Source organism: Ambystoma mexicanum, chromosome 3q, assembly GCF_040938575.1.
Source record: "Ambystoma mexicanum isolate Mex_15411 chromosome 3q, UKY_AmexF1_1, whole genome shotgun sequence".
NCBI lineage: Eukaryota > Metazoa > Chordata > Amphibia > Caudata > Ambystomatidae > Ambystoma > Ambystoma mexicanum.
The window spans coordinates 647,147,669-647,172,122 of record NC_090926.1 but is presented as its reverse complement, the minus strand read 5'-3'; the positions used below and the strand labels follow the sequence as shown (position 1 = coordinate 647,172,122).

The window sequence follows — 24,454 nt, the reverse complement described above, 5'->3', positions numbered from 1 at the left end:
TACTATGGGGGAGTGATCAGACAGCACTCTAGCGAGGTATTGCGTGTCTACAAATGTGTCTAAGTGTTCCTCGCTCACCAGTAGGCTGTCGATTCTAGTGTAGACCGCGTGAGGGGGTGAGTAAAAGGAGTAGCCTCTTTCTTCCGGGTGCTGAGTCCTCCAGAGGTCTAGCAGGGCGTATTGATGTAAGAGGGCTTTCAGTATTTTAGCGGGAGGGGAGGGGCGGGTATGTTTGTTATCCGATCTGTCCATACGCGGGTCAAGGGTGCAGTTATGATCGCCACCCCATATGAGCGTGCCGTCTCTGTCCGGGCTAAGCCGGGTGTATAAGGAGCGGAAGAAGACCGTCGCATCATGGTTGGGGGCATAGGTGTTTACTAGGCAGAATTCTCTGCCGTCTATGGTGCCTCTGAGCAAGGCCATCCTACCTTCGTTATCGATGTGGGTGCATGCGAGGTTGACGGGAATGGTGGGGGCAATCCATATCAGGACTCCCCGTGCATAGTTAGAGTACGTGGTGCCTATCAGGGTTCCTCTCCATCTCTTAGCCAGTGCCGCAAGTTTCTGTGCATTCAGGTGGGTTTCCTGCAATAGGGCGATTCCTATCTTGTGGCGTTTGAGGAAGGTGTGGACCCTGTGTTGTTTGATGTAGCTGTTCAGGCCCCTAACGTTCCATGACATGACTTTAACAACGTTAGTCATGGGTGTAGCGTGAGTGTGAGGACGTGGGTGGGCTGCCCTGTGGTGTCGCCCCCCGGCCTATCAGTGTATGGTTCAGTGGCCTGCTCTGGCGGTGGCACTTAACAATACTAGTTTGAAGTGGTGATGTGTGGTGGTCAAGGTGGTTCCGGACTTTCCCATTAACTAACTGGGACGGGATGCTAACGGGCAATTTCCCGACCCTGCAAACAGTGAACTTGGCGTTAGCCAATAACAGAACTAGTCTAACGGGGTTCCCCCCATCCTGACATCCCCGTTTCTGCTCCATTAGACCTACGGTCCTCTGGTGCCCTACGGGCGGGTTAGATACCCAAAGAGATTCGGGGGTGCGGGCCAATCCCCTTGGTAGTGTCCGATACCAAGCGGTGCCATTCGGTCAGCTCCAAGACACTCGATGGTGCCACAATCTGCAAGGTGAGATTACTTCGCATACGTCCCGATAAAGTGGTTTCATTAGGCTTCCTTGGGGGTGCCGTTTTCTCTTGTTTTCCGTTGCCTTCCTTCTATGTCAGGGATCTGCTCCCTGTCCATCCATTCATTTATATCTGTCGGTGATTCGAAGAGGTGCGTTCGATTGTTATGGATGATCTTAAGTCTGGCCGGGTATAGTAGCATGTATCGTAAGCCCGCATTTTTCAATCTGGCCTTGATGTGGGCGAATTGGGCTCTGCTCCTTTGGACTTGGAGGGTATAGTCCGGGTAGATTGCGATTTTGGCGGAGCCAGACTCAATGTGGCCCCCATTCCGTGAGTGGGCCAGGATAGTCTCTCTGTCTTTGTAATTGAGGACTTTAGCTATTATCGGCCTTGGCGGGTTCCCCGGTGGTGGGCGCTTAGTGAGGGATCTGTGCGCCCTCTCGATGGTGAACCCCTGAGACAATTTGCCGGCACCGACCTCTTGCAGCAGCAGATTTTCGACAAAGTTCGTGGGGTCGTTCCCTTCCGTCCCCTCCGGCAATCCGATAATTCTTATGTTATTGCGGCGTGCCCGTCCTTCCGCCTCGTCCGCCCTGTCTTCGAGGTTCTTGACTTTCTGGGCTAGGGCATCTACCTCTCTTAAGAGGCGAGTTTTGGCGTCAGTATTTTCTTTAACCTGGGACTCCAATGCCTCCGTTCTGCCCGCAATGGAGCGCACATCTTGTCTGAGTAGGTTTAAGTCGATGGCCATGGCATCTATCTTGCCCTCCATGGTTTTTTGGAGCGCCGTAATGGCTTCCAGTAGTTGCGAGTTCGTGGGTTCAGAGGGTCCTACCTCCGAGGTCGTCGAGGCGGCATCTGGTTTGAGGGCGCCAGTGGCTGCGAACGCCTCCATGGTTGTCTGCTTGTGCTTGTTCCTGGGGCCTTTTGCGGACATCTCTTGTGCGGGCGGGCTTGGAATGGGGGGCGCCGGCGGGTTGGGGTGCTGGGGGGCGAGGATTATGATCTCGGCAAACCCTTGCTTCCGGAGCGCCCCGGCCTCCAATAGGGCCGGTGGTAGAGTGCAACCTCTCTCAGGGATGATGCAGCAGGTTCGGTCGACGAGCCGAATGTCCCCCCAGCCCTGTTCCCACTCCGTACCTCGTAGCGCTGTTACCGGGTCTGAGCCCTTCGTTGTGCGCCTCTACCGCAGGGGAGGCGCACGGGGCAGATGCAGTCTCCGGCCGTCGGTCGACTGGGCCAATTCCCCCTGGTAGCCGGAGTCCGAGGCGAGCCTCCTTTTCCGCTCTGTGTTGGGCGCGATCCGGCGCTCGTCTCTTCCGCGGTCAGCAAGCGGTCGCCATTTTGAGTCGTGCGCTTTCCTCCTACACCACGGCGTTTCTCCTCGGTGAGGCCACGCACCGGCCCCAAAACACCGTCGGAAGGTCAGCCGACTGTACCGAAGCGATCTTCGGGTCGCAGGTGTAGTTTCATTTAAGGTGGATGCAGGTTGTGGGCAAAATGATGAGCGCATCAACGGAGCTGCTACGAAGCGCGGCTTTCTCACATGGCGGTCGGCCACGCCCCCCCACCCTTGTATTATGTTTAGTGGGTTTCTCAGAAGGATAGATTACATTTGACTGGGGATTTGGAAAATGATGATCAGAGGATTGGGATTGTTGGGATTTGTGAGGCATACAAGAATAACTGGGATTGTGAAATAAACAGGGGATTCTGGGACTGGTAGTATTTTATTACAAAAACAATAAAGTTCCCAAGTATGGGAACTCCCATCCTCTGCACACTATTATTGGCTCCTATTGAGCCCTACAAGTTTGAAAATGCTATATATACATTCAAGTAATCTTTTATGAAAACACATTTGATTTGAAAACATCAATAGAACAATTCTATGTATAAGATTCATTACATATCCGAAAAATGGACACAAGCAGATTTCTTTGTCAAGCTTGGTTGATTTATTAGTGGCCCAACGCGTTTCATGAACAATCGCTTCTTCAGGGGCAAAAGAACAGATTTCAACATTTATATCTAGAAAAAATATTTAAATAAAGTACATTAGTCTCAGAGGAGTTGACAATATTCACAGTGTTTGTTCAAAAGACAACAATATTTAGGCATACTTAGTTATTAGACACATAACTGATAACAACATATTTACCAAAATTATACCCTATTCTTTCAAATGGTTATGTTCCATTGGGGATGCTCTTGGAAAAATATTTGTCAAAACATGACCCAAATAATCAGTAAACTGTTCTGACCTGTGGGAATTTATGTACAATTTAAGCTTTAAATATCTTAGTGTCCACTAATTCATATTCATAGCATTTTCTCAAAAATAAGAGAATGGGACCCCAGGGGTAAAGATAGAATAACCAATCCCTAAAAACAAGAAAATGAAGGTTATGGTAGATAATAATGAATGGGAGAAGATTTAGAATTTACCAAATGGGAGGGGCGTGGCTTGGATCGCCGATGCTGCGGATGCTCCTCAGAGCCTCAGTGACGGGCCCGTCGACAAAGGGAAATAAATGGAGTTTGGCGAGAAATTGGACGCTCTCTCACTGCACCATACGATGGAAGGACCAGGAGACCTCGCGGGCCGAATTTGAGGACTCACGGTGCCCGGGAAACCTCAAATCACCACGGCAACCTTGCGCGCCGGCAGCCGAGGAAAACAAGTTGACGGACGGGGACTTGCATTGTCGCGGTCCCCGGACATAAAAGAACGTAGCCTTGCTGGGTGTCCTACTCTGAGCCCCCTTTCTACATTCTGGCCCACGGAGCCCTGGTGCCACTCATCCAGAGGTCCCCATTGCCTCCTGATCTAGCTCGGAGGGGAACCTGGGGCCCCCTCCTCCTCCTGCTGCCTGACCCGGAGCCGCACTCTTCGGCCCCTCCCGTGGCACAGCTGCGGCCGTGGCACCTGGGCCCTGGGAGGACTCATGCTGCGGAGGGCGAGTTCCTCCGGAAGGGTCACTCAGAGAACCATATCAACAAGGCCAGTGGGAGCCGCACTGGCGGTGTTAAGACCACCCGCCCGAAGGTAAGCCAGCTCCACCTGACCACCAGTGTCCCTTCTACAAGGCCTGCCCTGATACAAAGCCAGCAACACAGCCCTAAGTGGGGTTTCTCTCGCGTCTTTTTCTTCCTGGGGCACCCCAGCCCATGCAACTGCATCCACCCCCCCTACCCCTGGCTACCTAACACCCAGTGGGTTCTGGTTGCCTCCGCGGCGCTTGGCCACCCAATGCTGAAGCGGAGGCCTCCCGCACCTGCACTCCACCCAACTGGAGCGCCACCAACCTGAGGAGCTACTAGGGGCAGGTCCAGTGACATCCACCTGGCTATCCCAGCTGGTCAAAAACAAATACCTTGACACTCGCCCCCTCCTCCACAACAGGAGTCCACCATGGCTAAGCAATCAAAGGCCAACAAAAATGCAGACATCTCCACAATTCTATTGGCAACTGACAAAGACAAAAAAACTGACCCCCCGCAAAATAACTCCACAAAAGACTGCGGACGATAAAGCATCCAGTCTTCTGCCACGCCCGTCTCCAGTCTGGAGCTCCTAGAAAAAGGGAGAAAGAAGGAGAAAAGGTTAGAACAAGAGCAATACCTTTGATCCTTACCTGAATTCCTGATCCACCGCGCCTTCGAGCTGGAAGAAAGAAGTTATTTTATGCGCGTCGCCTTGCCTGCTGCAGCGCCGCGCTCAACTCACCGGGCTTCGCAGCATCTTTACATTCCACCGCATCGTTCTGCATGTTCCCGCCGCACTCCGGCACCTAAGGGGAACACTAGATCAGCAAGGTGAGCCAAGGGAATAAACTGAGGCAATATTAGTTACCCCCCCATGGACTTACCTGATTTTACCACCGGGGGTACTATTCCTCTTCACGGGTCAGCGCAGCTTCCACTGCATTCTCGCCGTACCCCGACCCCTAAGGGGAAACAAAAGGACAGCAAGGTGAAACAAAGGGACAAACAAGGGGAAACCTCCTCACCACAATAGACTTCCCCGATTTTACCGCCGGGGGCATTATTCCCCGAGACTTCATACTTTCTCTCAGCGCCTGAATAAGGGAGAAAGCAACAGGTTACATGCTGACATTATTTTATCGAACTGTGTTGGATAATACAAATCCTTACCTGAATATTACCGGTTGCCACAAGGAACTCTTCGCTAGAGTCAAGCTGCAACCTGCAAGGAATCGGACAAGAGTGAACTCTTACGAACTACATACTTACGGCGTCTTGCCGGAAATCTCAGAGTCAATATTGTTCTGGAACTCACCAATTCCTTTGAGCCAGTGAAGCAACTGGTTATCTACGCGCCCCTGCGCTCAATGTAGGATGGAGAGCTCATCTTTCCAAACCATTAGGTGAGACTATAAGAGGGGACATCAAAGGTGATCAGTGGGGAGAACAACGGGGGTGGGAGGATTTACGCTCAACCCCACGGGTGGTTAATTCCCTTTCTCCATTTGCAGAAGAATATTCCTACGGGCCAAGCAAACGAAGTTAGGTGGGCCAGTCCAGTCCGTCATCTCGGCACTACACGTCACATTGGTGGAGACCGCAGCTGTGCAGTTCAGATCGACGCCCCTGTGGGAGCCAGGTGAGCGTAGCATCAGTTCACCCACAACAGATCCCTCCACAAAATTACCCATCTGGAGGACGCTGAGAAAATCCTACGCTCAGGCTCCCCAGAGAGTGCCCCAACATGCAAAGGATCCGACAACAATGATGAAGCTCCAGCCTCTTCAACAAAATCCAAGGGGACGTCTTGGACCCGAGTCCCGAGATACGGGAAAAGGAAATGACTACCTGCACGCTCCTCACACGCCTATGGCGAACTTTCGCCCTCCTCTGTTTGTCTAGAACGCCCGGATTGCCCTCTCAAAAACACCAACTCCTTAGCTTCTGGAAATAAGCCTATCGATGGGCCCCCCACAGCTCATGCCCATTTCCAAGGCACTAACCATCAATGAGTCCTTGGAAGGACTGTCTCATACAATTGCCAGACCCCGCCACGTTGGCGGAGTGCATGGCTATGGCCACACTGGCCAAGGGGGGGGTCTGTTTCTGAAACCCCAGGCCCCCCCACATTGTACAAGTTGGGGCCCTCCTGTTGGGGGCTCCGTTTAAATGTTCAGAGACAGAGTGACCAGCAGTTACAACTCCTCTATAATGGCGGCTAGTCCTCCTCCCTCCGCCGCGATGGGCCACCCCCCAGGCTGGCAAACTCTTTGATTTATCTCCCTTAATGTCAAGGGCCTGAACTCCCCAGCCAAACGCAAAGTGATCATCCAGTGACTCCTAGACAAAGACACGGGTGTAGCCCTGCTGCAGGAGACCCATCTGCTCCCGGGAGATTTTGGCCACCTTAGATCTAAAGACTTCCCATTGCAGTTCCTTGCCTCGGATGGGACGGTGATCCTCTTCAGAAGGGGCCTAGACCAGCAGATCCTAAACACTAAGACAGATCCAGAGGGCCGTTATGTGGCAATCAAGTGCCTCCTATTGGACCAACTCTACACGCTGGTCTCTGCTTACGCTCCTAACGTGGGCCAGACGGCCTTCTATGATTCCTTGGGCACGACCCTCTCATCCTTCTCAGAAGGGTTGAAGGTGATTGGAGGCGACTTCAACGGAGTCCCGGACCCTACGAAAGACAAGTCACACCCCCCCCTCTAAAGATCTTTACACAGCCCTGGGTATTCTGCGCCTCTTTAGGACCCTGGAGGTGTTGGATGCCTGAAGGGTGCTGCATCCTACAGAAAGGGATTTTTCATTTTACTCATACATCCACAGGACCTTCTCCAGAATTGACCTCCTCCGAACTTCTCCGCAAACTCTGGCTTACACCAATGAAATCTCGATGGGAACACATACTCTATTAGATTATGCACCAGTAACTCTGGAACTCCAAGCCCACCAGGCTACACCCCCTCCACCGCGCCTCTGGGCTTTATTTGACCCAATCCTCAAAGAAATGCCCTTGAGAGATACAATCGCCTCCACGATCCGGAACTTTAAGGAAAACTGCAATGAAGACACCTCCCCAGCGAACACATGGGATGCCATGAAAGCGGAGGTCCGGGGGAACTCATCGCCCAGGGAGCTGCATATCACAAAGCCAGACACCAAACCCGCCTCTCCCTGGAGAAGGAGCTCCAAGAAGCGGAAAAAACACACAAGCTGAAGGGATGGTCCCCAAAGACACAATGGGCGATCCGCACCGCCCGAAAAAAAATCGAGGCGCATTACGCCGAACACACAGCTCATCTCCTGGCTAAGGTGAAGCAATTTTATTATGCCAAAAATAAAGCAAATAAGCTGTTGGTGAGCAAATTAGCCAAAGCAAGACGGGCCAACACCATCACTGGGCTACGGGACACCCAAGGTAGGGTCCACTATGCAGAGCGGGAGAAGCAACAATCGGCGGCGGATCACCTGGCCCGAGTGATGTCCCCCTCTCCCAGAGACTGAAGCAAACAAAGGGAATACCTACAAAAGGCAACGCTACCCCACTTGAAGGAGGCAGCCCGAGTAAACCTTGACACACTTATCACAAACGAGGAAGTCGAGGAAGTCATCAAATCCCTCAAAGCACAGGCCCCAGGGCCCGACGGGTTCTCAGCAAAATTCTACAAAATCTTCTGACTGCAACTAGTGGCCCCCTTGGTGGCCCTCTAACTCTTTCAGGGTCTCGGGCACAGTCACTCTCTCGATGGCAGAATCTATCACAATTTTGTTGCCTAAACCGGGAAAAGACCCAAAAGACCCTGCCTCATACAGACCCATCGCCCTGATGAACATCAACGCTAACATTTATTCAAAAATCCTAGCCAACCGCCTTTCAGCCATCCTGCCTGAAATAGTCCAACCAAACCAATCAGGCTTCATCCTCAATAGATCTACGGGAGATAATGTCCGCAGAGCCCTGAATGTGATTGATCTCACAACCTGGAAATCGCAGAAGCTAGTCCTGGTGGCCCTGGATGTTGTCAACGTGTTCGACAAGGTGGACTGGACCTTTATGAGTCAAACCATGGAAGCCTTCCACATTGGACCCATGTTCCCAAAGATGGTTTTAGCGAATTAGTAAGCTCTGAAAACCCTCTTTCGAGTCAATGGAACCCTCTCCTCACCGATATCGCTTGGCTGCGGGACCAGACAGGGATGCCCGCTTTCCCCATTACTCTTCGCCATGGTGATGGAGCCATTCGCCCAGAGGATTAGAGCCAACCCCAACATAAAAGGCCCCCAGATTGGCCTCACCCAACATAAAATAGCCCTCAATGCTGATGACGTCTTGCTTACTCTCACGGAACCCGCTCGCTCCCTGCGCCACGCCATGACAGAAATAGACAACTATGGAAAAGTCACAGGCTTCTCCATTAACTACCACAAGTCAGTAGCATTGGGGTCTGGTCTGCCACCGAGCGACCGGGAGGCCCTCTTCTCACTATGGCCCGTACAGTGGAGGGAGGACGCTATTCTCTACCTAGGAGTTAGATCACGGCAGACCCTAAAACGGTTTATCAAGTAAACTTCCCCCCACTCTTTTGCGAACTAGAAAAAGACCTGAAGTGGTGGGTGACGCAGGAAATCTCCCTAATGGGGCGCATTACAGTGAGCAAAATTAATCTCCTTCCTAGATTCCTATATGCATGCTCCGCTCTCCTCGTAACAATTCTCCAGACCGCCTTCCAAGGACTCCAGAGGAAACTGCTTCATTTCATCTGGAGGGGAAAAAAGGCCTGAATTCCCCTAAGAACAATGCTGGGAAATGCTCACCTGGGAGGACGGAGTTCCTGATCTTCAGAACTACCAAATAGCGGCCGAACTGGCCTACATTCACGTCTGGCTGATGTCCTCGGTGCACCCACGGTGGGTGGAGATAGAACAATCCCGGCTGCCTCTTCCTCTACTTTTCCTCCCACACACCCCACCCCATCTTCGACAAAGCAGAGACAAACTCCAACTCTACACCAAACACACGTAAAAGCATGGGACTGGGCGCGGTGACAAAAGCTCCCAAAGGGCTTTAGCCCCTTCTCCCCGGTCTTTATGAACCCCTCATTTACCCCTGGAACCAATCCCCACAACTTCAAGAACTGGATAAGGGGAGGCTTAGAGTCAGTGGGCCAACTATTCACGGAAGGTCACCCACAAACATTTGAACAATGTAAAGAGACCTTTCAGCTGAAAGAAACAGACAAGTTTAGCTACATCCAACTGCGACACTGGTGCTCTCACCCGCAAACCGAACAAGCAGCAACACGCATGCCTGCACCACTCGAATTAACATTGCAAGAACTCCCGACCGGGGGAAGGATCTCAGCCCTATATAAACGCCTTTCGGGAGACTTCCTCAGCTCTAAAACCCGAGCCATGGCCCAATGGGAGGCAGACCTAGGGCACCTGCTAACTGACCAGAACTGGGTGGATATTTGGTCAGGAACCCACTCAGCCTCCTCCTGCATCACAAACCGAGAATGTGCATACAAACTCCTACTACGGCAGTACTACCACCCCTAAGATTTCACCACATAAATCAGGCCTTTAGCCCCACCTGCTGGAGACAATGTGGACAGCCAGGTTCCTTTTACCACATGTGGTGGTCGTGCCCGAAGGTGCAACTTTTCTGGTCCCAATGCGTGACCACATTTGCAGACATCACTCCGAAGGCAATCCCACTTGAACCCGAAACCATCCTCCTGGGGGCCCCAGTCCCAGGATGCTACCCAAGATCAGGAAGAAAGGCCACACTCCTGACTCAATGGCTCCTGGAAGCGTGGATTGTGGTGGCCCGCACTTGGAAGACTGTTGAAGGACCTCTGATGGCGCTGTGGTAGGGGAAAATGTGGGACATTCTGATTGCAGAAAAGATAACAGCAGCCAGAGCCGGGACTCTGCACCGCTTTCAGGACACCTGGCCCCCATTCCTAGACTATAACCGGAGGTTCCCGGCCATAACCTACCTACCCACAAACACAGCGAGAATCCTGGAAGGGACGGTAACAAATCGAGTGGAAGCAGCAGCATAGGGGGGAGGAGCGGGAGGGCGGGAGCCGGTTCAAGCCCTGCGTCCCCAAAAGCGGACATCCAGTCCCCAAGGAAGGACCCAGCAACCCCATATAGGGGCCCTTTGGACAGTGTCCTGGCGCCTATGGCGCCAGGCTCATAAAAGACATCAGTCCTGGTGCCATAGGCGCCAGGCTCATTATGGGAGTGCTTGGGTGCACTTACCTGATGCAGACCTGAAAGGAACTACTTTACCTGTGGAACTACTTTACCTGTGGGACTAATTTACCATCCGGGCGTGGTCGGGGAAGGATACATACCTGATTGGAGGAAGGATACATACCTGGAACTTCTTCCAAGGCTATTTAAACCCCACCCGAACAGCCACACGTGCTTCGCGTTGTTCTGCATCTAGCAGCTGGACGCTCACCGTGTCTGCTCCTGCATCCTGACTTCTGCCACGCCTGCCAGCATCCTGGATCACCTGCAAAGGAAGAGAAGAGGAGAACAGAAGAAGGAAAAGTCCTTACCTGCTAAATCCGCATCCCGGAGACATCTCGCCGACAATCCTGAAAAGGAAAACTTTTATTTAAAAGCTCATCACGTCGATCGCTGCAGCGCCGCATTCCACTCACCTTTACAGGGCGCCTCCATGTTCAGCAGCGATCATCCGGATTCGCAGTCACGCCGCAGCGCCTAGGGAGAAAAAGACCAGAACAAAAGGTGAGAGAGAGAAGGGAATAAGGAAAGCTAAATCTCCATGTTAAGACTTACCTGTTGATTCATTCCCTCTTCATTTCGGGTCCGTGCCGCATCCTGGCATTTCCGGACCCCGGCCCCTAAGGGGAAAAAGAGACATCAGCGTTAATGAGCGAATGAAAAGACATTACCAAAAAACACTCATTAAAGACTTACCTGATTTCTACAAGGATTTCACCTCTCATCTCGGGTCGGTGCCTGTTCCCCGGCCGGCCCCTATGGGGAAAAAGACACTAGCATTAGTACATTAATGCATGGACACAAGGGGAACCTCTTATCAAAAAACTTACCTGGAAGCCAAGCAAGTTTGGTTCTCACCAATCCGAAAATCCAGTGAAGTAACTGGATACCAACGCGCCCCTGCATCAGAAGCAGGATGGAGAGCTCGTCCTTCCAGACCCTAAGGTGAGACGCTACGAGGAATCAGAGGAGGGTGAGAGGGGAAGTGGGAGGCCGATTGCATTACCCCGCAGACAGTTAATCCCCTATTTTCGCCTACAGAAGGATACTTCTGCGAGCCAGACAAGCCAGATTTGGGGGCTCGGTCCAGTCCGTCTTCCGAACCCTGCGCATCACCTTAGAAGAGGTCACAGCAGCGCGAACCAGGCCAGCGCCTTCGTGGGAGTCAGGTGAGCGTAACAAGAATCCACCATCTGGGTATCCACTATCAGGGAGCCTGTGCTCAGTCGAACACCGGCTGATGTACGGTAGGTTAAGTTTCCTAAAAAGGGAAAAAGACCCTAAAAAAAAGAGGATAAATATGGTAAATAAGAAGCTTTAGAAGAAATCCCTTTGAAGTAAGAATCCAATCTGTTAACACTTGCTCGATTACAGGTAATCGTGGTCAGACCGCTTCTTCATCAACAAACAGGAAGCAGTTCCTGTAGATGAAGTTAGGAAAAATGGCCGCCTTAAGTGCCGAGCAAGTGACGTCATTGCGTTTAATGGCGTGCAACGTCACAGTGTAAACAGTGTGACGTCATCACGTGCATGCGCACAATGATGAAAAAATGAAAGCGTACTTGTGTACGGAGGAAAAAGATCACTTGTTGAGTGTATCATGTAAGAAGACTATATTATAGTCCCAGCTGTCAAACCTGAAAAGGTCAAACAAGGGGATACTCAAGGTCATCATATTTAAACAATATGACGTCATCATGCGCAAAAAATGACGAAAACATTTGACTGCGCACTTGTATAAGTGTGCGGATGAATAAGATAACTCGTTGAGTGTGTCAAGTAAGAAGACTATGTTATAGTACACGCTGTCTAGCCCAAAAAGGTAAAACAAGGGGATACTCAAAAGCATCATATAAAGATGTATCTTGTATAGTCACTGTTGTCAGAAAGTCAATTAGATAGCCGTTTAACAGAATAGTTCAAGCGAGGAAAACAGTCTCTAATCCAACTGGAATGGTGATGGTAACATGGACTTAATTATAAATATGTACAGAACAGTTGGGCAAAAAAATAATAGAAAGTCATAAGTCAAGCAAACACTCATTACCCATCTGATGTTAGTTGTTTAAAGTACCTCACATTGCATAATTATAGATGACTTATTGTACTTTTAAGCTGATGACAATTACATTTACACATCTGATCATAGACCGTCTCAAAAGAGTTCACATTCTGATATTGTGGTATCCTTTTTAGAGTAGTCACAATTTTGAATAATCTCTCTGAATTTATATCCAATGTGTGTTAATTAAATATATCCTGATCCTAGCAAATAGGGCTTTCAAGAATATGAGTGTAATACAGCAACCTGGCTGGTCTCTGATCTCTATAAATTACAGGAATTATGTCCCTAACCAGTTATTAATCAATTTAAGAACATTTACAAAAAAGGACCCAAATAAAAATCTTGATTGAGTCCTAATGGTGCCAGTGAGTCCAATGTGTGAATCCAGAATAATTCTGTGAGAGACGTTTAGAGAGGTTACACCCTCTGGGTAGTTGATTGATGACTTCCAGCACTACCCATCTCAATTGATATTATGCCTAGTAGTATTTTCTCAGGGTAAGCCGAGTGTTCATGTAAGAACAATCAGAAGGCAGTGGTGGATAATGGTCGAGAGTTGTCGTGTAAAAAAACGGCAAAGTAGGGTTTCTAAGAGATGTGGTTTTCCAATCTATTAGGGGTCGTGTGTCATGACTCAGCTTCCGATCTCGTTGTACAGAGGTATGACCAAGAATACCTGGGGATTGCCTCGGCGTATTTTGCAGCGCAGACGTCAGGGAAACTACATTTCCCAACATTCCCTCACTAAAGATGGTCACGTGATGCGGACGCGACGTGCCTCCCGACTTCCTTACTGCAACATTACTAGTACCGTTAGGAAGACCTCTTCCGATGCTCCTTAACTATGTTATGTTCTTGAGTTAAGTCGCATCTACATTTACGAATTCCTGGTATCCTGATTTTCAGACTTTTTTACAGGACTTCTTTTGCCCGTTCCTTGTCTGCTTCTTGATGCCCAGTCATTTCCTTTGTGGTCTACCTGGTTACCAAACTATTGGACTCCTCCCCAGCGCCGCTAGTCTTAAAGCCCCTGAACCTGAGAGACGCTTGGTTACTTTCTATTACTTGTCAAGCTCTGCGGACTTGCAGACTACTTCTTATTGCTACCCATGTGGAAAACGGATTAAAGCAGGGATTGCGAGTTACTTTGGTTTCACCTTCCGTACAACAACCTTCACTTTGGCACCCATTCCAGTGAACGCTCTGCTGCACTTCTCCCTGTTCACTTACCTGCAGTTCATCTGGAACGCTTCCTTGTTTCTATTTGGAATTGTTGGAACTTACTTCGGGTTAGGTCTTTTGGACTCTTTGCACTTGGATTGGGACTTTTCTTTGGGACTTTGTTCTTCATTTCCTCAGCACCTTTCAAAGGATATGTAGGTTCTTCACCTTATAACCTTACTCAGAAGGTAAGAGTGGGGTTACTGAAGGGGGTGTTGTGGAGTTATGTGACCAGAGGTTTGTTGCTCACATTGTGGTATTGTTTTTTTCCCTCTAGCTCTGTAGCTGCTCCTGCCTTTTCGCTCAAGCCCCCGGCCTTGCCAGTATTATTTCTACTCTGCAGGCTGCGCTCTTGGCAGAAAGGTTTATTTGTCTTCGGTCTATGGTTTTTGGCGGTCTTGAGCTGGCTCACCCTCCTTGCCCTAGAGATCATGACATCGTGCTCCTAGGTGATTTACCAGATTAGGAAGGGGGGGGTTGGTAGATTTTGATACGGGAGATTTTGTGGGAGGGAGGTTGGTGACCGTATTATAGCCTACAAAGGCCCTAGGTATATCGTTGTCCTCTCCATCTTCTCTGGTACAATACTGCATCTCACCTGGGGCCTTTCCCCTGAGCACAACCCCTGGCTCCCCTATCCAGGTGATTCCCTTTCACTCTTTCACCCCCAGGGCTGCGATCTGGCCATGTCGAGCTTCCTTCGGCCACCTGAATAAGGGCTCCTCGAGGCCCGCCTGGGAGAATACTCTCAGGTTTCTCACAGGTCTAGGCAATGTAATCACTCCTAGTCCTTAGAAGGATGCGTAGGGGAATAGAAGACCGGAAAGTCGATGGATTGCGATAGGTAGAACACAGACAACTTTGGGGAGGAAGCCAGGCCTTACCCCGAGTGAGAATTTCTACCAGAAAAAACGCAGGAAGGGTGGCTTAAAGCTTACAGCCTGCAGCTCACTCACCCGCCTTGCGGATGTAATAGCCACCAAAGAGGCGGTTTTCAAAGAGAGAAGTCTTAAAGGAAAGTATGCATAGGCTCAAAAGGAGCCGCCATCAGAAATGTCAGTACCAGATTAGGGTCCGATCCGGGACAACAAAGTGAGTTGGAGAAAACTTATTTACAAGGCCTTTTAGGAATTGTGCCATTAGGGGGATCATAAAAAATGAAACGTGATCCGGGGATCTCTTAAACACAGACAAGGCCGCCAAATACCCTTTAACTGTGGTGACCTGAAGACCTGCTGAGGCCAGTGCTAGAAGGAACTCCATCACTGTAGTGGTGGGGCAAGAGATGGGGTCGTTCTCGCATTCCCTGCACCACGCCTCAAATTTTCTCCATCTGCACACGTACACAGATCTTGTAGATGGTCTGAGTAACAGAAGGACCTCACATACTTCCTCAGAGAGGTCCCAGTCATCATATTTCAGTATTACGGCCTTATGACTGGGTTAGGAGATCCGGACGCCGGTACTCCAAGTCAAAACAATGGCGTGGGATCAATCCCTGAATCAAAAATGGCACGCCCTTTTCGATTCAGGGATTGATCCCACACCATTGTTCTCATCTTATTACAGGCTATATAGAATGATTTAGAGATCATTTCTTTTGACTTGGAGTACTGGAATACTTCAGAAAAGGTTTTACACAAGTTATGGACGTTTGTTGTCTAATCTGACGGTGTCCGGTCAAATGTTCAAATGCATTTGATCGAATGACAAAATGCTCGAGTCAATTTGACCGAAAACAAAAAGGTTGAATTTCTTTTTAAAAAGTACATATTTTTTTTGCTCTAGTATAGGTAAAAAAAAGGTGTTTTAACACCAAAAACAGGGGTTTGAGCTCCCCCCCCTCCAAAAAAAAAAAAAAAAAAAATGACCCTTTTTTCGGTCAAATTGCCTCGAGCATATTGTCATGTGATCAAATGCATTCGAGCAATTGACCTATACCCTAATCTGACTGCACAATTGGAACCAGCCCTCAGTTGAGGCAGATTCTGATTATTTGGGACATACAACCAGATTTGAATTCAACTGCTCGAGATTATTTCCACTTATTTTCGATTGCTCAGTTCTTCCAGGTGAACGCGACTCTTGCTTCATTAGTTGGCCTTGAGAACACCAGGTTGTCGAAACACGTGGTGGCTGTACATCAGAGAAAATAAATCTTTATTATTATGGACTGGTCCGTCATATGTATACTTACTCATACCATTACTCAGTTTTAAAAGTACTAGCAGTCTGAGCGTGAATCACCTTCCAAGTTCTTCAATCCATTGTCTATATGATGCATCTGCAGGTTCATCAGATTCAGGTTTACCAAATTCTAGCTCTGGTGAAGTGTCCACTCCACTGGCTCTTTGTAAGTTGTCATGAAGATCTTAAAGCCTTGAATCCTCTGTTATAAAGCTATCAGGGACATTTGGTGTACCATATTGTAACCCAAAGGGCGCATCATTATCTGATGGCTCATTTTCCTCATAAATCAAGTGTAGTGATTTAAAATAATCCTTTCTAGGTAAAGGAGTATAGGTTTTATCTGTCATGGCCGTTGAAGGCTTCAAACGTTTTGAACTCGACGCTCGAGGAGTCGTTGATATTTTCAATGAGTCGTTTTCAACTTCGATGGCATCGAAGGCACCATTGGCGTCGATGGCGCAGCTGGCATCAATGGCATAGCTATCGTCGAGGGCCTCAATGGTGTTGATGGCCTCTACTTACTTTTCCTACAACTTACGACTCAAAGGATCCTTCGATGATTTCTCATTGTGTCGAGGCCTCAACGGCTCTCGATGTGGATCTAGCTTTTATCCCGGGCTTGAGGGCATTCAGTATTTGGCTTGAGCCCTTTCCTTACCGGCTTTAGAAGGCATTGTATGAGCATGGCTTGTCATTTTTCTAATATTTCTAGCATTTCTAACCTGAATGCTTCCCATTTGGCAGGAGTGGGGGCCTTTGTGGGACAGGATAAAGCTCTCTCAGGAGAGGAGTCCGTCGAAGAAGTCGAAGTGTGCGACCTATGGTGCCTCTTCTTCGACAACGATGAGTGGTTTGAGCCACTCCTCGACCTGAACCTTTTCACATTCTTCCTTCGAGGACAGTCGCCTCTCGCATCATCCGAAGGTTTCTTCGACAGGGTGGTCAATGGGGATTTCTTGGGGTTTCTACCTCTGGCCAATTTCCCCTTTCGGTCCTTCAGAGCTATTCTGATAATCAATTGGCATCTTGTGCTCCACACCGAGACACCACAAGCATACTCGATGTGGATTGGTTATCGACATCTTGGAACCACAGACCTGACACTTCTTAAATCCGGTCTTCAGGGTAGCAGCTGTCGAAGATGAAGACTTTTTCGTATTTTCGCAAATGAAACTATTGAAGCGCCCCGTAGTTCTCGAAGCATAAGCTTACTCGGAATAACAGAACTGAAGCCAACGCGCGCTGCACGTGCTATATATACCTTAGATGACATCATCCTCGAGGGACATCGAGTCGACTGCATCGACGCACAGTGCCCTCTGCCCAAAAAATAAATCCAAAGCAGCTGAAGCTGGATATTGAATATCAAAGATGAGGAATACTTGGGAGGACACAATCCATTCGAAAGGCAATCCATTGAATGCCTAATACTTATACAGAAGGCAACACACTTGGATTTGCCAATGCTTGTTTTTTAAACAGGGCTTCAGTGAAGGACACACTTAGTGCTTATAAATCGAGTGACTGAAGGTAGGCCTGATTGAGACATTGTTATTACATCAGTAGCGTGAACACCGGCAGGCACTTCAAGAGCAAAGTTTGTTGTTAAGGCTTGATGGAAGCAAGCTTAGAGTTCCGAAGAGGCGGTGTTTTGGGCAGGAAGTGGTTGGGAATGACCATAGGGATTAGTCAATGGGTGGGCAAATAACCAAACCACATCTACAATCTTTGTGTCCATCCTCATATGCCATTTCTCCCTATCTGTACTCTAATGGAATAGTGTCGGCTCTAGGTGGTGGATACCACCTAATAGCCCAAACAAAAAAGGAACCGGTAGTACATGTATCTAAAGCATTTACACAAATAAAGATTGTGTTCCATGACTGTGTGCACCAGCAATTAGGCAGATTTTCTGATGCCCACTACTGTACTAAAATGCGGATACATTGATACACTGAAGATGGACCAGTTGGAGTTAACTCCTTTTAAGTATTTAAAGAAAAATAGATTTTTAAATTACTACAAACTTATGTATTACAAATGTTCACAAATATCATCCTAAACCTTTTGCTTAATTAGTGTAATAGTCACAAGCGATCTTCATTAAACCACAAAAAGCACCTGATCAACGCCTTGAAATACTTGTGTATAGGCGCGTTATAAATGCCATCATATCATATCATAACCGCGGTTTGGACTTTGACCATGCAGGGTACTGCTTTAAAACCTTCACAGAGGGACTGAGTGAGCCTAGCAATTGTTATGCTCTTAAGGCAGAGGAGACTAATTGCAAAGAACAAGTTACTTCTTACCAGGTAACGTTCTTTCGATGGGATGTTCCTCCGACGTATTCCTAATCTTTGATAGATCATCTCCCAGCTTGCTGGCCTCGGAAACATTTTTCAGTAGAGGGCGCTGCGCATCGCATCCCTCGAGCCGATGTCCCTCGACAGCCTCCGTATCGGCACCAACGTCATCACGCATATAAATAGACAGCGTCCGTTGCTGAGTTCCGTTTTGACGTTAACAGTTGTTTTACATGAATTGGTTATTGACCTTGAAGGAGCGTAAGCTGCAACCACAAGGGAAGTATTACTGCGGGGATGGATGGGAGGGGTGATAAGGAATACGTTGGAGGAACATCCCATCGAAAGAACGTTACCAGGTTAGAAGTAACTTGTCCTTCGAAGGGATTGTGTCCTCCGATGTATTCATTATCTTTGATAGACTCCCATAGCAGTGGTATGTAATTGGAGGTGGGAGTAAAACGCCATGTTTCCTTTTAGGAATGAACAGAATGTAATACGGCTTTGCCAAACCGAGTCTCTTGACTAGAGGAGGAATCCAGGTTGTAAAATCTTGTGAAGGTATGTGCGGACGACCATGTGGCAGCCGCACATATGTCTCGAACCGGAACCCCTCTTTGGAGGGCCGAGGAGGCTGCGATACCCCTGGTTGAATGAGCCCTAAGATTTTGAGGAGCCTCTTTCCCTGCTAGTTTGTCACATTCCAGAATGGCCAAAATAATCCATCTGGAAATGGTTTGTTTTGTTATCGGTAGTCCCAATTTGTGTCCTGAGTAACCTACAAACAGTTGGTCTGCTTGCCTAATCCTAGCAAGTCTGCTGATGTAAAAGCTTAAAGCCTGCCTTGGGTCCAGCCTATGTAGCCTTTCTTCTTCTTTCCCCGGATGTGGAGGAAGATAGAATGAAGGGAAGGTAATTTTCTGAGCGATGTGGAATTCAGAAACCACCTTTAGGAGGAAATTAGGCTTCACCTGTAGGACAACGTTGTCTTCATGAAAAATTGTATGAGGGGGTTTACAAGATAGAGCTTGTAATTCGCTCACCCTTCTAGCAGATGTTAAAGCCACTAATAAGACAGTTTTAACGGTGAGAAATCGTAGCGAACAAGAGTGGAGTGGTTTGAAAGGAGTACCCATCAGGAAATTTAAGACTAAATTTAAGTCCCATAAAGGAACCTGGAAAGGTCTTGGAGGGTAGACATTAGTTAATCCCTTTAGAAATTGTATTACTAAGGGTAATTTGAAATACGATGGCTCCTCTGCAGTGTGCTTGAAGATCGATAGCTCTGCGAGATAGCCCTTGATAGTGCCAACTTGAAGGCCTGAATTTGCCAAGTAGAGTAGAAAGGATAACACCGTTGGTGTACCACATGAAAAGGGGTCGATATTCTCTTCTCTACACCAGCTGCAAAATTTGTTCCAACGGCAGCGGTATAAAGACTTTGTTGCTGGCCTTCTGGACGAAAGCAACACCTCCATGACGTCATCAGGAAGGTCCCAATCCTTGTATCTCAACCTTTCAGAAGCCAGGCGTGAAGGTTGAGGGTTCTGATGTCTGGATGGAGAACCTGGCCTCTCTTCTGTGAGAGAAGATTCTCCTTGAGTGGAAGACGAATTGGAGGGCAGATGGACATGTCCAGAAGGTCCGGGTACCACGTTCTCCTGGCCCAGTCTGGGGTAATTAGGGTCATGGTCCTCCAGAATCTTCTCAACCTCCTGATCATTTGAGGAATGACAGGGACTGGTGGAAATGTTTACAGGAGTGGAAACTTCCAGTCCACTACGAACGCGTCCCCTAGAGCTCCTCTCGGGGGAAATTCCCTTGAACAAAACAGATCGCACTTCCTGTTGGTACTGCTGGTGAACAGATCCACTTGAGGGGTTCCCCAAAGGGCGAAGATCTCCTGAAGGACTTCCTGAGCTAGTTCCCACTCATGGGAGACTGTGCCCTGCCTGCACAGAGTGTCCGCCGTCAAGTTCTTCTCTCCGGCTAGGTGAACTGCTGATAGAGAGATTCCTTCTTGAATTGCCCAAAACCAGAGCTGCATTGCCTCTCTGCACAGTGGCAGTGATCCTACGCCTCCTCTTTTGTTGAGGTAGTGTATGGCCACTGTGTTGTCCGTCATTATCAGGACATTTCTCCCCTGTACAGATGGCAGAAAAGCCTTCAGCGCTAGTCTGATTGCTCTCAGCTCTAACAGGTTGATATGTAGTCTGGACTCAGATGGAGACCAACGACCGCTGATGGTCAAGTCGTTGGTATGGGCTCCCCACCCCGTGAGTGAGGCATCTGTGACTACTGTTATCTCCGGCCATGGTTGCCAAAACAGTTCTCCCTTCAAGATGTTTTTCTGGCAGGTCCACCACTGAAGGTCTTGAGCCACCTTCTCCGGAACCTGAAGGAGGTCTGTCATTCTCCCTGAGAATTGCGACCACTGAGTTCTCAGTGCCCACTGAAGAGATCTCATTTTCAGGCGAGCCTCTGGCACAAGGAAGATGTAGAATGCCATGAGGCCTAGCAACCTCAAAAAGTCGAAGGCTGAGAGACGTTGGGCATTTTGAAACTTGGTGACCATCTGCAGAATATCTTGAGCCCTCACCTCTGGTGGCGATGCTTTTCCCATGGAAGTGTCCATGACCGCTCCAATGAACTGGAGTCTCTGTGATGGTATCATCTGTGACTTCTTTAAATTGAGGGAGAAGCCCAGTTTGTGAAGGAAGTGGCAGACATAATCTAGCTGAATCTGAGCTTGTTCCAGAGATACAGCTCTGATCAGCCAATCGTCCAGGTAGGGGTAGACGTGAATCCCTTCCCTCCTTACACTTGAAGCCACTACCGACATTAGCTTGGTGAAGACCCTCGGGGCGGAGGTCAGCCCAAATGGCAGAACTCAAAATTGATAATGAGAGCCGCCAATTGCGAACCTCAGGTATTTCCTGTGTTTGAGATGGATTGGCACATGGAAATAAGCATCCTGGAGGTCCAGGGATACCAGCCAGTCCTGGAGCTGGAGGGCCTGAAGGATCTGAGAGAGAGTTACCATCTTGAACTTGTCCTTCCTGAGGAACTTGTTCAATTCTCGTAAGTCCAAGATAGGTCTCAGTCCTCCGTCTTTCTTCGGTATGAGAAAGTAGGGGGGAGTACCAGCCCTTGTTCCCCTCCGCTACAGGTACCGGTTCTATGGCACCTTTCTCTAACAGGTCTACAATTTCCTGCAAGAGGAGCGGATCTGGAACTTTCAGAGAGCTGTTCCCCGGTGGATGACTCTGAGGGATGCGTAGAAAAGGTAGGCAGTAACCTTGGGCAACTGTCTCCAATGCCCAAGCATCTGACGTAATAGCCTGCCATTCCGTCAGATGTTGAGTTAACCTGCCCCCTACTGGTGTCTTGTGAGGAGAGTCCTCAGAGCGGTTTGGAGGCGGCTGATGCAGATGCCAAGGGTAAAGAGGCACCTGCTGCTGCTGCGGCTTTTGTATTTTTAACCCGTCCACCTCGGGTGAATTTTTTCGGACCCCTTTGAACCAGCTGTCCTCTGCCTCTTCCGAATGCGGAATAGAAGCAAAAGGACTTACCTCTCCACGAGGTTCCTGAGGGGCGATATGGTGTCTGACGGATTGCAGCTCCCAGGGATTTTGATGCTGCCTTTGATGTTTGTAGTTTTTCTTAACTGTCATCCGCCTTTTACTAAACAAAGAAGAGCCGTCAAAGGGCATATTCAAAAGTCTGCTTTGCACATCTGGAGCAAAACCAGACTTTCGCAACCAAGCAAATCTCCGGGTTGTTGTACTTGCCGCCATGGCCCTGCTGATGCTGTCAGCAGAATCGATGCCAGTTTGAAGGGATTCGCACATAGCGTCTTTACCATCCTTGATGATGTTTAGGAACGCTTCCCTTTCTTCTCCCTCCGGGAGGCAGTCAGCTGCTGATGAAGCACACTTCCAAAGTGTGTGGCTGAACCTTGCGAGCGTACAAGTAGCATTGATGGATTTCAACGCCATGCTACATGCAGAAAAGACTTTTTGGGCCATAGAGTCATATCTCTTATCATCCCTGTCCTGTGGAACAGTAGGGTAAGCCGATTTACTACCTGATGAAGTAGCTGCCTGAACAACCAGACTGTCCAAAGTTGGGTGTTTGGATAAATATTCAGGGTCAGCAGAAGACACCCTGTATTTAGCTGATAATTTTTTGCTAACCGCCGGGATTACCTCAGGTGTTTCCCAGTTTGCCAATATTCTCCTTTGTAATGCCGCATGAAATGGCACCACAGGATCCTCCTGTGGACCTTTGACCAAGATGTCTGTGGGGTCGTCTTGCTGAAAAGCAGGTGAGTGTGTGGACCACCCCATAAACTCTAATATCCTTGCCATCAGGGTTCTATAAGGGGTTTCAGCATGTTCCCCTGATTCTGGTCTGGCAAATTCCACTTCTGGGGAAGTGTTCAACCCACTTGCTTCCTGTAAGGATTCTTGGAGGTCTTTCAACCTACTATCCTTAGAGGTAAATTCCTCTGGTACAGGAGTTGCAGATCCCTGCAACTCAAAAGGTCTTTCCTGATCCGAATCCTCCCCTTCTTCATAAATAGATAAGACTCTGGAGTGATCAGGTCTTGAAAATGGAATAAATCCCATTTACAGAGCAGAAGGGGCCAAATTCGTCATGATTGGCTGAGAAAACGTCGACATTCTCGTGATCGAGGCTCTGGGTATGGCCACTGGCTGTGAAGTGGCCATGGGTTTGTCCTTTCTCGGCGCCGAAGACGGCGTCTACTCGACTGACCTGTGCGTCGAAGAACCCTTCGATAACGGCATCGAAGACGCCGATCTATGTGTCGAAGGGATCTTCAACGACGGCGTCGAAGACGCGACTTTGCCTTTACTCAAGGGTTTGTGATGCTCTCGAGTGGCTTCTTTTGGCAGGTGCTGCGACTCGCGGCGTTTTGATTTTTTGGGTCTTTCACCCAGGGTATCACCCTCAGCAGTCTTTGAGGGGGTCGAGGCCGCTTTCTCAAAGAGGCTCAGCATCTTTTTCCTGAATTCCTCCCACTCATCCTGAAAGCTATGTTCTGTGGGGCAGGAGACCCTTTTTGGGGAAACTGAAGACGAGGAAGGCGATCTTCGACGTCTCTTTTTTGAATGCTCAGATCTCGAAGAGTGATGGGAACTGCTTCGAGACCTAGAACGAGAATGTCTTGTGATGGCGAGGAGACTAATATCTTGACTCCGCCGAGGAAACTTTCGAAGAAGTTTTAACTGCCTTACCTCTCTCGAGCTTCCCCATATGCTCCTTCAAGGCTTTCGCCGTCATTGACATGAGGTCCTCGCACTCCGAACAATGGTGCTCGATTCCCAGGCACCACAAACAGATCCTGTGAGGATCCGTCAACGACATTTTCTTTCCACAGTTTTGACATTTTTTGAAGCCGTACCGTGGAGTCGTCGGTTCGGGTGAGGAAGCCATCGAGTACGAGTCGTTATTCACGAGGAATAATAAAGTATATTTGACTGAAGAACTGAGCAACGATATTCCGAGGCCCCACGAAGCGCGGAAAAACAGAACTGAGCAACGGACGCTGCCCAAGTCTATTTATATGCGTGATGATGTCAGCGCCGATACGGAGGCTGTCGAGGGAACTCGGCTCGAGGGACTTCGCACGCAGCGCCCTCTACTGAAAAAAATGTGTGAGGCCAGCAAGCTGGGAGATCTATCAAAGATAAGGAATACGTCGGAGGACACAATCCCTTCGAAAAAAATATTCTTAAGGGGGAAGTCAGCTGTTCCCAAGGGCACATTGACTCAAAGTGAAAACTATGACAGGAAGGGGTTGACAGTGAGTAATGAAGATTTCTGATCAGAAATTAGGCCATCGGGTTCTATCCTTGCACAGCACAATAAAAAAAAGACAGAATGCATACATTTTGGAAAACTAGAACAAAAGTAAAAAAACTCACCGATGCCGCCCTTCTGCAGTTTACATCACGATCGAACACAGCAGCTATTATCAAAGCACTAAAGAGAAGAGATGGGTTTTGTATTATTTGTAATTACTACAAATAGTCAGAATACAGTGCATTGTCTACTGTAATGACAACTACATACATGTTCGTTTACTGATGTAATTTTTACAACATCTAACCTCATTTGTTACCTACCCATTTGGTGACATTGAAAATGGGGACTCATTCTACTGGTCAGTTAGTCTCACTACTAGAATTAGCTCATCTATGGTTCCATCTTGCCTGTTTTTGATTCATGCTTCTCTGTGTGGGAAATCT

General features: G+C 48.7%; 1 protein-coding gene across 4 annotated transcripts in view; it reads right to left on the bottom strand.

Moving 5' to 3' along the window:
* TBCD (tubulin folding cofactor D) overlaps positions 1–24,454 on the bottom strand; it is a 2,839,019-nt gene that overhangs the window by 1,109,523 nt on the left and 1,705,042 nt on the right. For all 4 annotated transcript variants that reach the window (XM_069654539.1, XM_069654542.1, XM_069654540.1 and 1 more), the window contains exon 17: positions 24,131–24,188. In XM_069654539.1, coding sequence (XP_069510640.1) covers positions 24,131–24,188 — 58 coding nt within the window. The remainder of the gene's footprint in view (positions 1–24,130; positions 24,189–24,454) is intronic.